Source organism: Onychomys torridus, chromosome 5 (assembly GCF_903995425.1).
Source record: "Onychomys torridus chromosome 5, mOncTor1.1, whole genome shotgun sequence".
NCBI lineage: Eukaryota > Metazoa > Chordata > Mammalia > Rodentia > Cricetidae > Onychomys > Onychomys torridus.
This window is the reverse complement of record NC_050447.1, coordinates 42,429,264-42,443,689: the sequence shown is the minus strand read 5'-3', so window position 1 is coordinate 42,443,689 and position 14,426 is coordinate 42,429,264. Positions and strand designations below refer to the sequence as shown.

The following is a 14,426-nucleotide window of genomic DNA, read 5'->3' as shown; positions in this document are numbered from 1 at the left end:
AACACTGCAAGGCTCTCACCAAGAAAGCCTGACTGGTTTACTTTGCTTTAAAGAGAACAAATTGGGGGGGGGGGGGGTGATTGAAAGCTTGAGTGTGTACGTCTTTTATTTCCAAGAGCATGAATTTGGTATGCATGTGTGATTCTCTACAATAAGCCCTGGGGTGCTGATTACAATAATATATATAGCAGTAGAAAGTTAAAGTATCATTCCTAAAATACCTACACATACATACACACATATTATACACACACATATTATATATACACACATACATATTATATAGATACAGACAGACACAAACATGCATACATACATACATACATTATATATATACATATTATACACATACATTATACATATATATACACACACATACATACATACACATACATATACATACATACATGCATACACACACCACACACACACCACACACACACACCACACACACACACCACACACACACACATATGGCTTATGATTATTCCTACAGAAAAAGCTAGTTTTGTTTTAGTTAATGGCTCCTCTGGCTCAAAAATCAAGGCCAGGCCAGGCTATTTTAGAGGGAAACCATACATGGTGCAGCCTGACATTATAAAGGTCCAGAAGGTGAAAGAAACTTTTCATTCTGATCAGGCTCAGAAATCCTACTGGCTGAGAACTAGAGGAAGAGAATTCTATCATTAGTACCCTGAACACCAGACTGGAAATGTTGTTTAATGTGCTCATACCCGATAACAGGTTTCTAACAGCGTTTGGCCAAAGTCTGTCCCCCCATAAACAGAATGGCAATACATCCATCTATTTGAAGCAACAATCAACGGGAGCTCAAATGCTGCTCTAACAGAGTATGTGCAGCCGCTGACCCACACAAGGGACGTGGGGCTGCCCTCAGAGCCACCAGTGCTGCCTGACTGCAAGTCAGCCCACAAGTTCAAGGCCAGCAGCTTCCACACAGCTCTGTGCACACATAGCCAAATTGGCTGGCACACAGGTTTAGTCAGGGAAATCCATGGGTCCCCAGGAAAGTAGGAGACTTCCTAGACTGAAACAAGCCCTTTCCTGAGATCCCCAGGACTTAGATGTGGTCATCTCTGTGTCGAAGCCATTTCCTTCTTTTTTTACAGAATCAGAGCCAGCAGCGGCTAACTCCAAAGAGCCATAACCTCCTGCCCCTCCTGCCCAGCTGAGCTGCACACATGGCAGTGAGCTCCTCCCTCGTCTACTGAGTAGCAGGCTCCGGGCTCTTGATCTGCTAGCAGCAGCTCTGGATGAAGGGATGGCTCCCCCTGGAGCCTGAGATGCTGATCTCCACTGAGGTCCACAAGCTACAGCTTTCAATCTAAAAGTCTTCAGGTTCAGAAAGCTGGTTAAACAAAGGTCAAGAGGAGAAGAGCGTTAGTTCCTGAGAAGACAACATCCTAACCTTGCAGTTCACTAAGAACACATGTGGGTGGGTGGATATCGGAGAGACAACCCTTCCAGTTACTGAGGATGTACTGACTACTCTTCCTGCAGCTGGGTATCCCATTATCCCAGCTTCAGCTAAACTGTGGCTGATAATAATGAGGAGGCAACCCTGCCTTATGTTCAGCTAGACCACCCAGTGCAGGAAGAGCAAATGCTTTGAGTGCAGGCCCCACAGTAAATACTTTAGGCATTGGGTGCCACATAATCCCTGCCATAGTTGCTCGACTTCTGGTGATACCCTAAATTTGCATGGCTGTGTTCCAATATAAACCACCTATAAAATCAGGTAGGTCAGATTACACCCAGGGGCTGCAGTTGACCTACACCAATCTAGACAGCTGAGTCCAGTCAACAGGTAAAGCTGGCTAACAACTGTAATGAGAAGGGCTGGGACCTGGGTGTGGTGGGACACATCTATAATCCTGGCATAGAAGGCAGGAAGATCAGGAGTGATATAGCAAGCTCAAGGCAAGAACACAGGGTAAGACATTGTCTCCAAAGCTAATTTTTTTCATGCTCCCCTTGTACTTCTGTATTGCCTCTGAATCATCCTACACTGCAAAACCATCCTGGCCTTTTCACCCTGCATAAAACTGAGAAGTTCTTCAGTTGCCTTAGAAATACCAAGTATCGGCATTCAAAAGTTAGCTCTGCATTGCTATGGCCAGTGTGAGAAAGTCAGTGACAGACCAGTCTGCTCAGAGCTCACATCAAAGGGGACAGGGCCCTAGGAGAACCCGGTCAATTGGTCAAGGGACCACATTCCTCCCTCCACCTTGAGGAGGGAGTGCCTGGAGGGGAGCATGGAAAAGGCGCTGATGCAGCACTCACGGTCCTTCCAATCACAGGGGACCGTGCTCAGAATCAATCCACTCAGCTTCACAGGCTAAAGACCCAACTGCTGATGCACACAACAGTCTACCCGCTGTGGCCCAAAGAAAAGGATGCTGACGACCCTGGCAAAACTTTCACAGAGGGTGACACCAGTGATCCTGGGAGCAGACGCTCACTCCACGCTGCACTCAACTTAAAAATGAAGCAGTGGTGGCCCACTTAGCAATTGTACTGTTCAAGAGAAGGAAGCCTGTGATCTACAAGCCACAGATTATCTGGGCAAGAACACTTTCCAAGACTTCCTGGAAGGACACAAAAGCCAACTATGTTATGACGAAAAGCCAGGTTCCTATCAACCTCCAGCTTCTTCAAGTCCGACATGCCTGCTGAAGAGGGAGAAGGATCTGTACAGATTTGATTACCTGGAATTTGCAATATATTCTTCCAAAACTGAAGAGTCAAAATCTGCAGCACTAGCACAGGCTCATGCTTGCTGAAGCAGAAAGGGAGAAGGAGTGACAGGCAGTGGTAAAGTCAGTCCCTGAGGGAAAGCAGGGGCTGGGAACTGCTGGCTTTCCTATAATCCCCCCCAATCCATCTTGACCTAACCCTGTGACTAGACACATGAGTGAGACCATGCACACCTCCTGCAGTGTCCACACAGTAAACTGTGGGCACAAGAAGGAAGTGTCCTTGTCTCTCTATATCAGAAATCACCCAAATACGAGTCTCATCCTGTCCTCAGCCAAGTCCAAGTCCAAGATGGCAATGCCAAACACCCGGTGCTGCAGATCTTTGCCAAGACAACAGTTGGATTCAAAGGTCTGCTAGCTAACATCAGACCAAGCACCTGACAGGAACCAGTCACACACCTCACTGATTAAAGAAAGTCTATCCTGGGGACTGGAAGGATGGCTCCCTGGTTAAGAACTGCTCATGCAGAGAACCCAAATTAAGTCCCAGCACCAACATGGCAGCTCACAACCATCTATAACTCCAGATCCAGGATATCCAATGACCTCTTCAGGACTCCAAAAGTGGTGCGCATACATACATGCAGTCAGAATAGGGATACACATAAAATAAAGTAAGTTTTAAATAAAAAAAATGAGAGAAAAACTGTGCAACTAAAAGACCAAAGGAATGATGAGATCTTTTCATTAAATTCCTAGTGAGATGAGTGTTAAATAAACAAAGGGGTTTTTCTTAATCCCTCAAATCCTTCTCTAAAACTTACTCTATAGTACCCTGGGTCCACACCCAGAAATGAACATTATAACCAGCACTGCAGCTCCACTGACAGCATGACCATTATCCAGACTTTAACCCAAGGCAGAGACTGAAAGGCTGGACTGAATGTATTCTGAGCTCAGCTGAGGTTTACGAGGGGATTTTAAGGAAATCGCTTCCCATTTTTTAGACAAATTTCCTTTGTCCCTTTACCTTAGTGCAAGTATGGTCAAGACCCTGTCTGTATCTGGAATGGCAATCTCAAGCTCTGAGAGCCTGCCACACCGCACAGTGGCTGATCTGCTGTAGATGGTACTTCACCTCCTACGCTTGCTGGAAAAGGACACTGGGGTCTTCAAAATCAGGAAGGATAGAAAAAAGGTCATGAGAGAGGTCACAGGGGGGCACTATGATAGACAGACAGATGGACAGAGAGAAACCTGACAGAGGACAAGCCAGAGGACATCTGGATGCAATTCTATTATTTAATCTGAAGATGCATATCCTATCTCAAAGCAATTCAGATGCTAATGTCAGATGTCAATGGACCAAAACAAAATAAATCTCCATCCCTCAGGATGGCACAAGTGCCCACTGACCTCACCACAGCCACTGTGGTTAAAGAGCATCAATTAGGAGGGTTGCTGCAGAGGTGAGGACAAGGACAAATTCTCCAGTTTTATGAAGAAATAAGATACGGTTACCAGAAGAAAATGATAGGCTCAATGACCAGTGGAAACCTGCAGTACCCTTGGATCCAAAGTCACAATCTGCTGTTGTCCAGTATCCCATTACCAATCAATTTTGGTTTGAATAACCCAGGTAATTGGAATACATCCATGTACCACACAGACCGGGTCAAAACTCTTAGCCAGAGCCTGTTGTCTCCAGCCCCTGAATACCAAAATAGCCACAGCCTTTTGCTGACTTCTCAGCTTTGAGCAACTTCAAGGTCAGGCCCCACACAGACTCCCACTGTAACCCTGGGATTGAAAGAGGCTGCAATTCTAATGAAACAGCAGCTGAAAAGGCTATGAGACCATCTTTAAACTGGAGATTCACTACCAAAGTTTCATTAGTTATATTTAAGTGAATTCACCGCAGCACTCACCAAAAAAAAGGAAAATAAGATGATAGTAAGTAACTTACCTATTCCTGAATTCGCTCCGGTAACCAGGACCACCTTCCCTGTGAAGTCCCGGCCCTGGAGGATCTCCATGGCAGTGGTGCTACCGTCATATCTCTGTCTGGTGGTTGGCTTTGTTGGATTATCATCCACAGTAAATGCCAATCTTGGGTCCAAGTAGGTAGTTCTTTTATTTATATGGCTGCAAAGAACAGGGAGGACATTGAGCTCTATACAGCAAGGACCAGCAGCTCCAAATACAAGATACTCAAATACTTCAGGCACAGACTATGGTTCATGCACCAAAAGGCTTACTGTCAAACATGGAGAGATCCAGAACCCATTTGATCTATCTTCTAACCTCCAGAAGGACTGTACCTCTGCCTGAGAACACAGCTCTGGAAGCCTCTCAGAACTATCTGAAGGTACTAGGATACACTTGGCCCCTTGGCTCTCCTAACAGCTTCCTGAGAAGACTGTAAGTTTCTACTGAATTCATGTTAATATAAATTCAGCTGTAAGATCTGCCAACCACTCTCATCAATACATGTCCAAGTAATTTCACTGGCCTGTGCAAAGGCCTAAAAACCCTGCTACACAAGGAGAAAGTGGAAATGATGGAAGTCTTTTTTTTTTTTAAAGATTTATTTATTTATTATGTATACAGAAGAGGGTGCCAGATCTCATTACAGATGGTTGTGAGCCACCACCATGTGGTTGCTGGGAATTGAACTCAGGACCTCTGGAAGAACAGTCTATTTGACTCTTAACCTCTGAGTCATCTCTCCAGCCTGATGGAAGTCTTAATAACTATAAAGCAAGCCAAATAGCAAAGTTTCAATGCTTTTCATTTTAAGACCACAGCCAAGCCACCTATAATAAGCACTCTACTTTTGATTTGGAATTGATCTAGAATTTACAGAAACAACACTAAAATATACTGGCACATATAGATTATTAAATTACTCCTTTTAATACCATTTTTACAGTTTAAATGTATTCTTGGGCTGTCAAGATATCTCAGCAAGTAAAGGCACCTGCTACAGCCTGATAACTGAGTTCAATCCCTGAACCCTATGTGATGAAGGAAACAATCAACTCCTGCAAGTTGTCTTGATGGCCAGGTATGTGTGTGCCATGATGTGCATGCACGCATTCTAAATATATAAAATATAATACAAAAATTATGTGTATTCTTGAAATCTGAAATAAAGACCTTGAAAAGTCATAAACATACCTAAAACTATTCAGAACCCTCCTGATACACACAGAAGACTATGATGTAAAATGTGTCTGGGCTTCATGGCATAGGCCCATAGCATTAGTCCCAGCTAACAGGAGGACTGCAATTTCAAGGCCAGTCTGAGCAACTAACTGAGACCCTGTCTGACAACACTGACGTCAGCGGTGCTGGCTGTGCTGCCACTCTGCTCCTGGGTCCCCCTCGGTAGCCTGCAGCTGGCACTGGTAACAGCGTTTGCACATGGAAACCAATCTACACTTCTTTTCCCTGAAGAGCTGGTTGTTGAGCATACACCAGCACACCCCTGCAGCAGGCTAGAGAATAACCAGTCAGGGCAGCCTTGTTCTAGCTTGCTTCCAAAATCCATACTCATTCATTAGAGCAGCACCTGCTTCTGTAGTTTCATCGGGACACAGCAATGGCCATCACTTTTGTATTAAAACAGAAACCATACCCTAAAACACGATGTCTGATCCATTACAGGAAAGTTCAGCTGACCCTCTCTAGAGTAGGCCAGTCAAAGCAGCAGAATTCCCTGGAGGGCACAGGCTGCCAGCTACCACTACCAACACACCCCAACTTGAAATTCAGGTAGCAGGGGGTCTGAGTATGTGTATATCTAATAAGTTCCCAAGAGTTGCCAAAGATAACGATTGGAGAATCCCCCCCTTGGAACCACTGCTCTGAGCCAGTAAAGAGGAAAGCACCCCAGAGAACAGGTTCACAGTCATGTGTGTGCACAGGAGGAGCATACACAGGAGGAGTCTGGCTTCAGGGAGGCTAACAATTTCTACAGCCACGTTCTCCAAGAAAAATGTGGAAAAGGATATTCAGAAAACAAAACTAAAAGAATAATATCCCTATTTTGATAAGGGAAAAGATTTTTATAAATCAAGGGAGAGGAAATCCTTTATAATCTAATAGGCAGCAAAGGATATCCACCCACCCACCCATCTGCCAGGGAGGCTTCCCAGCTGGAGCTCCAATGACTGCTCATTCTCCAAAGCAAGCCCTGGCCTACCTGCTCCCAGTGCCGGAGACATACCAAGAGGGCGTTCATTAGGTTTGCTGACAAACCTTTTACTTCAGGTAAGCCTGTTACTATAACTATTACTACAGGGGTAGTAATAGGTGAGGCCAAAACAAACTGTCACTGTGGTTGTGCAGATCCGAAAACAGAATTCCAGAGACGGCACCAGTTAACAGCCCTTGTTGCCTAGTCATGAGGACTGGAGTTGGGAACTCAGCACCCATCGAACAGGCCAGGAATTCCCTATTTGCACATCTGTAAGCCCAGCTCCAAAGATGGCAGATATAGCAGGATTGCTGAGGCTTACTGGCCACCTGAGCCAAGAAAAAGCAAGTTCCATGTTCAGGTTAGAGACCCGACCTCAAAGGAATTTATAGAAATGATAGTAGATGGACCTGATGTCCGAATACAGTCACAAAGACACATCAATCAACCCTTTGTAAAAATTTAGGAAGCCTCAAAGACAAACCGCTTAAAAGAAAAAAAAGAAGGAAAGAAAGGCAGGCAGGGAGGAAAGTGGAGGGAGGGAGGGAGGGAGGGAGGGAGGGAGGGAGGGAGGGAGGGAGGGAAGGAAGGAGGAAAGGAGGTAGTAGTTCAATCAAACACAATGAAAACATAAGAAAAATTACATAAAATCCCCAACTGCATGGTATCAGACTCTCTGAAAAGTTACTTCTTTGTTTAACCTTAGGGAACGATAGTAGAAACTGTAGCTGTTCTATCAGGGTGTGCACAGGGAATACCACACCATAATCCATGTGGCGGGCTGGAATGTGAAGTGGGGAATCTGGCCTAACCCCAAAACCTTAGTGTACAGAAAAGGGTGAAAACCTGCAGAATGGAAGAAAAAAAATCAGACAGCCAGCGAAGGTGGTTACTCATGCTGAAAAAACAGGTATATATGGCTTCATATTTTTCCTACAGTCAATATAGGAAATTATAATTTAAAATTCCTCTTAAAGGCTATCCTGCCCATGTTTCTACACAGACACTTACTCAACAAAAAACACTTGTCCATTCTCGTCAGTCTCTTGTTCCCATCCATATGGCAAATCTGAAACATAAGAAAGATTGACAGCTGTACATGTAGTGGAATGACACCAAGCCACACCCCAAGGTCAGGAATAAGTTTCATCCTTCTTATCCCATCTCCTAAATGCTCTGGACAGCTTCCCCTGATCACAAGATTCAAGGGTGGCAGCCACAGAAGGCCCAGTATCCCTTCTGGAATCCACATTTCTGCTTCCTGATTTAACAAAAATCCTGTTACTCTCTTGATCACTCTTAAATGTTCACTCAGCTCCTCCTTTTACTGCGAGCCTCAGCAGATGCTCCCATGTACATGAATTCCCGAAGCCCACAACCAGGTCTGCAAGTACACCAGACACTGACCAGTGGAGTGCTGACTTGGCTGCCATGCACCATGTTATAGAGCCATCCATCATTTTCATGTACCAGCTCATCTGTCTTCAACTAGATCCTAAACCCACAGAGGCCAAGGAGCTTCAACACCTTTTGTCTTTATTCAATATTTCTTTTCTTTTTAATAAATAATTTTTTTCTTTATTATTATGTTTTAAATTTTATACATCAGCCATGGGTTCCCCTGTCCTCCCCCCTCCCATCCCCACCTTTCCCCCCCAGCCCCTCCCCTCCATTCCCATGTCCACCAGGATCAAGGCACCCCTGGGGATTCATTTAAACATGGTGGATTCAGTACAGGCAGGTCCTGTCCCCTCCTTCCAGGCTGAGCATGTGTCCCTGTGTAAGCCCAAGGTTTCAAACAGCCAGCTCATCCACTAAGGACTGATCCTGGTCCCACAGACTGGATGCCTCCCAAACAGATCAAGCTATTCAATGGTCTCACTTATCCAGTGGGCTTCTATTCCATTGTGTACTTGTTTGGAAACACCTAGAAGTCACGGTTTTCTCTGTAGGTTTCTGTAAAGCACTGCCATCTGCCTACGCCAAGAGCGATTACCCACAGGGTGCAACTACAGCGAAACGCAACAAGTCAAAGGCCTCAACTGTTTCAATAATCCTTTGTTTAAGGCTATAAGGCATCCTGCTGTCCATCTCAACATCTCATCTCCTCTTCTGCCAAATCCCAGTAGACTCTCACACTGAGAGTCTTGTTCCTTGATGGTCACCCAGACAGCCTTCCCAGGACAACAGGGTCAACTGCTACCTCACCACTGTGACATCTTCCCCAGCTAATCAATGTTTCAGACTCAGGATTCTGGGCTTCTGCCATACAGACCTCCTGCAACTCGTTTTCTTTTGCCGGTTTTCGGATGTTCCCACTGGGTCTTTTCCTCGGTGTGGCTGTAACAGAGACCCAAATAAAAGTAAGTTAACCTGGCTAAATACAGTAATACAGTAATCACTGCGCTAAATTTGACTCTCCCAGATAGAGCTGGAGTAGTAAGAACAGGCCGGGAAAGACATACTCAGAGTCGAAATTTTCCTGGTTACATCAGGTCAGAGACCCCAGGTTGGCAGCTGGAATCAATCCTGAAGGAATTTTGCAGGCCAGGTGGGGAGAGTGGTGGGAAGAGAGCAAGGAGGGACTGGGTGCCAGCTATGAGTCAACTTTACAAAGCTCTGTGAAAGCTCTGTGAATCACAGAGTTCTAGACAGACATTTTTTATTTCTTTTCCCTTCATTTAAGGATATACTGACAAACTTCAGTGTCTGGTTTATAATGCTCATATTTAAATATTAAACATAGCTTAAATACAGCATTGTTAATGTTAATCTGTTTTAGATGTTTATTTTCCTTGTTCTTTTTGTTTGTTTGATTGTTTTTTGTTTGTTTTTTGTTTGTTTGTTTGTTTGTTTTTGTTTTGTTGGTTTTGTTGCTGTTTAGTCTAGTTGTTGTTTTTGTTTTTTGGAGACAAGGTTTTGTGCAGCACGGGCTGGCCTAAACTCACTACATAGCCATGGATGACATTAAACACTTAATTCTTCTGTCTCTACTTCCTAAGTACTAAAATTACAGAAATGACTTTAAAAATGTACATTCTGAGCTGGCAAAATGACTCAAGAGGTAAAAGTGTTTGCCATGCAATCCTGACACAAATCTGCTGCCTGGATCCAAGAGTAGACATAGAGAATGAGCTACTGAATGTTGTCCTCTGACCTCCACCAACACACCATGGCATGCATACACCCTCTCACACACACACATACACACACACACACACACAGAGTTTTAAATGTGTATTCTATCCCCAGGTGTAACTTCAGTGTCTCATTAGTCACTGGGTCCTGAGCACACCCAAAAGGACATTACGAATGCAGTAAGACAGCAGCATAGGTCATCTGCCTATGACAAGATGACCATGGATCTACGAACACCAGATCTGACAAGACCATCCCTGTGCACCACTAGTCCGTCCACTCGCTCCAGCTCTCAGCAGTCACTTCCTGCCATCTGCAGAATGGGGCTATTGAGGACACTGTGCAAACCTCTAATGGAGCAACCATTACAATAAAATCGTGAGCTGTAATACATTCTATTGGTAAACTGGCATGTGCTGTCCAAGCTCACTGAGAGCAGACTCTGGTATCAAGGAGGCTCCCTTACCCCAGGCGCTAGTGTGTTTCTTTCAAGGGTCCTCCAAAAGCCCTCAAGAGACTGATGGGCTCCCTAGTCTGTGACAGGAAGAAAGGAAAGAGCAGACAGCTAAGGGTATTAAAGAAACATCCTGTCCTTGGACACAGCTAGAAGATTCCAAAGTGCCTTCCCTCAGCTACAATATAAAAATGTCTGTAAGGGGAAGCTTGTCTACGGAGAGCATGTACGGGCGATGGGAACACCAAAATTACCTCTCCACAGGGCTCCCAGATGTCTGCTTATGTTGTACACACCTGACTCAAAGCTGCAGCTTTACTTCTCTCTCAGTTGGGTTCCTGCAGTCTGTTTCTGATGGCTCCTGTGAGTACTCCACCAAATAGTGTTTGCTATCTGTGGCTTCTGTCTATCGGCCACTTGGTATGTATTCTTCTACTTTGGCTCAATTCACATTTAATAAACTCATTCCAAACCTAAAGTACAGCTACAATCGATCATTCTCATACAGGGCATGGATCAAAAGCTAGAACCACCTGTCACCAATGACAAAGATTCTACCATCAGGGAAACAGCAGGACACTGAAGGAGGCTTTCGAAGGTGACGCTTCATTTCCTCTCTCAACAAGAGAGTAACTGTATTACTTTATCACCAACTGACGAGATGCCTATTTGAGATGCTAAGGACTAAACACAGTGATAAGTACAGGTGGCTGGAACAGTATGGACCAGTGAGGTCTCGAGGGCAGAGACTCTGCACACAGAGGTCCGGGAAGGAGCAGCAAATGCAGGAGCACTAGCACGCCTATACCCCTGCGCCTCCTGCTCATACAATCCCCCGCTCCCCCAGAGCCACTCCTTCCTTAGGCTCAGGTCGCTCCTGGGCTCCAGGTCATCAGTAGGCTCCAGAGTCGGACAGCAGAGTCTCAGGTCCTCAGTAAGGCACAGAAGGGCCTCTGCAAACAGATTCCCTCCTTGACAGTGTCAGACTTTACAACCTTGCACCACAGACAGAGGCCTGCCTGCGGTCCCTCCTTCCACTGTCCCCTCCACCTGCCTGACTTCCTGCCCCACGAATCCACCTTTACTTGTGCTCTGAGACAGAGGCCAAGTGACAGCTCTCTGAGGCAGCCTCTTACCCACTCACACACACCTCCTGCTGGACAGACTAAACGCACTGGAACCATCTAATTACAAATCATCTGCCCGGTCTTGTGGAGGCTCCTTAGGTTGACAGCTGCAGCTCACTTAGCTGGACATCACCAGTGCCCACCAAGGGGCCTGGCTCTTCAGGGCTATACACCCTTCAACTAATGATTTCTCCGGAGCTTTTCTGGTTTCCGTTTCTTTCTACCTGGCCAGCAGGGGCAGCAGTGACTCATACCCTTGCGTAGCTGAAAATCTCATGGGGAGTTTACAACCTATCAATGGAGAGACTCCAGTGTAGAAACTAAGTCCTAATTTGATGATTCAGGAAAGTTATCTTTTAAATTTTTCTTGAACCAGGTAGGGGTGGAGCAAGCATGTAACTCCTACCTGGAAGGTGGAGGCAGGAGGCAGCAGAATCAGAATTTAATGTCATCCCTGGCTACATAAAGAATTCTAGGCAAGCATGGGTTACAAGAAACACACTGGACAAACAAAACTGTAGCACACGCCACACTAATCCCAGAAGCTAGAGGATCTCTGTGAGTTTGAAGCCAGTGTGGTCTACAATTAAAAAACATTAAATATTAAAAACTAAAAACATAAATTACAGGTGTAATTACAATTTGTTTTCTGAAAGCCAAGTGATAATACACTCATGTGTAAAAAGATTGGTTCTCCTAGTTTTTAAAAACACAAAGCTAGGTGTGCTCCTGCACACTTGTGAACCCCAGGCAGCACTCAGGAAGTGGAGACAGGGGAATCAGGAGCTCAACCTCAGCCACATATCAAGTTAAGGCCAGCCTGGACTACACGAGTCCCTATTTAAAAAGTATCTTACAAACACATAAGAAAGTAGAGGGTAAAAGTATTTGAGAAGAGGAAGAAAGTGGGGGTGGGAAGAGTAATGGGATACTGAATTCTCTGAAAGTGCCCCATATACATATGAAAAAGGACATCATGAAAGTCAGGGACTAGGAGGTAGGAAGAGGGGGCATGGCTAGGTAACTAAAGGCCAGCTTCTTCCTCACCCTCCTTGCCTTAGGCCCCTGCTAATGCTCAACAAGTTCAAGGCCAAATCTGGGCATGTTACCCAAGAGTTGTGGGCCAATCAACCATCTTATCTTTCTTCACACTGACCAACTCTTATATTAGGGGAGGAAAACTCTTCAAAGACTTAAAAAAAAAAAAAAAAAGCCCTCAAAAAGAGGCTGGATTTTTTGGCTTCCAGAGTACCACTCTCTTGCTTTGCAGAGGATCTTTTTTTCTGTGTGTGTCTGCAGTGTGAATGTGTTTCCTCAGACCCCCCCCCCAATAAATGCCTTTCAACTGTTGATTTCTGCCTACTGCTATTTGAGGTATTGGCGATTCTTCCTGCCTTTTAATTTTTTAACTGGCAGAGAAAACGAACCTGATCAACACCCCTAACTGTATCAAAACCCATCATTTTGTGCATTACATATTTTAATTTTGTTAAAAAGAGCAGATTCCCCCAACTACAGAGTCAGCTGCAGTACGTTCTCCATGAAAATTCTGTGTATACCCAGATACTGGGGGTGGGGTCACCCAGGCCAACACACAGTGAGACCCTGTAAAGGCAAGTGGATCTTTGAAAGTTCGAGGCCAGCCTGGTCTATATAGAGAGGCCCTGTCTCAGAAAAGGGGAGGGGAGGAGAAGGAGGGAGAGACCACACAGGTAATTCCAACATCAGGCCGAAGCATCTTTGCCATAGATACAGTCCAACTAATGCCGGCCTGGGCGGGGGAGCTACAACCCACCAGCGTCTACACAGAGTGCCTTATGCACAGCACTGGATTCATTCTTGTGTCAAAACTCATTTTACTGATGGGGAAGACAGACTACCAGCCAGGGCTTTCAGTGGCCCAAGGTCACTGTTAGTAATGGAGAAAAGCTCTGCTACGGCTTCCAACACTTCCCTGGGAGACCACTGTGAGCCATCCAGGACCTCTGTTCAAAAATACAGACTGCTGGGCCTCCAGCCCAGGTGCCCGTGGCGGGAGCTGGGCATGGAAGTTTGCTGGATTTCCTCTTGAGGAGAGTTCAGACCTAAGAGCCATCACCGCATAGTGCAGTGCCACCTAGTGAGCAGCAGGGGGCGTGCTGCAGGCGGCCAGGGGACTCGGTCTTGACCCTGAGCCCACAACGGTGGGGAACCTGGGACAGGTGGCTGGTCATCTGGATGCGCATGCCCGCCGGGCTGGCCGCGCAGGGTCCAGGCCTCGCAGGACACGGGTCCCGGGAGCGCCGCTCCAGGCCGCTTACTTGGCGTAGTACACCCAGCCGTCCTTGGTGGTTCTCTCCTCCCAGCCCGGAGGCAGCTCATCCTCGCTGTCCGTGTCATCCAGGCCCGCGTAGCGGAGAGCTGCCATGGTGGAGACAGAAGTAGTCGCCGGGTGTCCTCAGCAACTCACTCAGCCTTCAACCGCGCCGCGCGCGTCAGGGGCCCTGGACCGCTCGCGCCTGCGCACTGACCGCCCAGCCGATCCGCGGCTGTAATCCAGTTTCCGGTTTTCGCGGCGACGGGCGGGAAAGGGGGCGGAGCCTGAGAGGAGAGGAGGTGGAAGCGCGGAAGAGACCGAACGGCCGTGCGGCTGGAAGGAAAGACAGGAACGGCTCAAAAACTGGATTAAGCTTCTTCACCCTCCTGGAAGGGGCGTGCTCACCCAGTCACGGCGCAGGACTCCGCCCGTTGCTGGGCGACCCGAAATCACTTCCTCATAGTTATACCCAATCATGAATGAGTCCCAG

General features: G+C 46.3%; 1 protein-coding gene across 1 annotated transcript in view; it reads right to left on the bottom strand.

The window, feature by feature from the left end:
- The window catches only part of Wwox (WW domain containing oxidoreductase), a 934,838-nt gene extending 920,674 nt beyond the window's left edge, over window positions 1-14,164 (bottom strand). The window contains exons 1-4 of the mRNA XM_036188074.1: window positions 13,941-14,164; window positions 9,197-9,261; window positions 7,933-7,990; window positions 4,687-4,865 (exon numbers count right to left, since the gene is read on the bottom strand). Of these exons, the coding sequence (XP_036043967.1) occupies window positions 4,687-4,865; window positions 7,933-7,990; window positions 9,197-9,261; window positions 13,941-14,047 (409 nt within the window). The 5' untranslated portion in view covers window positions 14,048-14,164. The remainder of the gene's footprint in view (window positions 1-4,686; window positions 4,866-7,932; window positions 7,991-9,196; window positions 9,262-13,940) is intronic.
- Window positions 14,165-14,426: the final 262 nt, after the last annotated feature.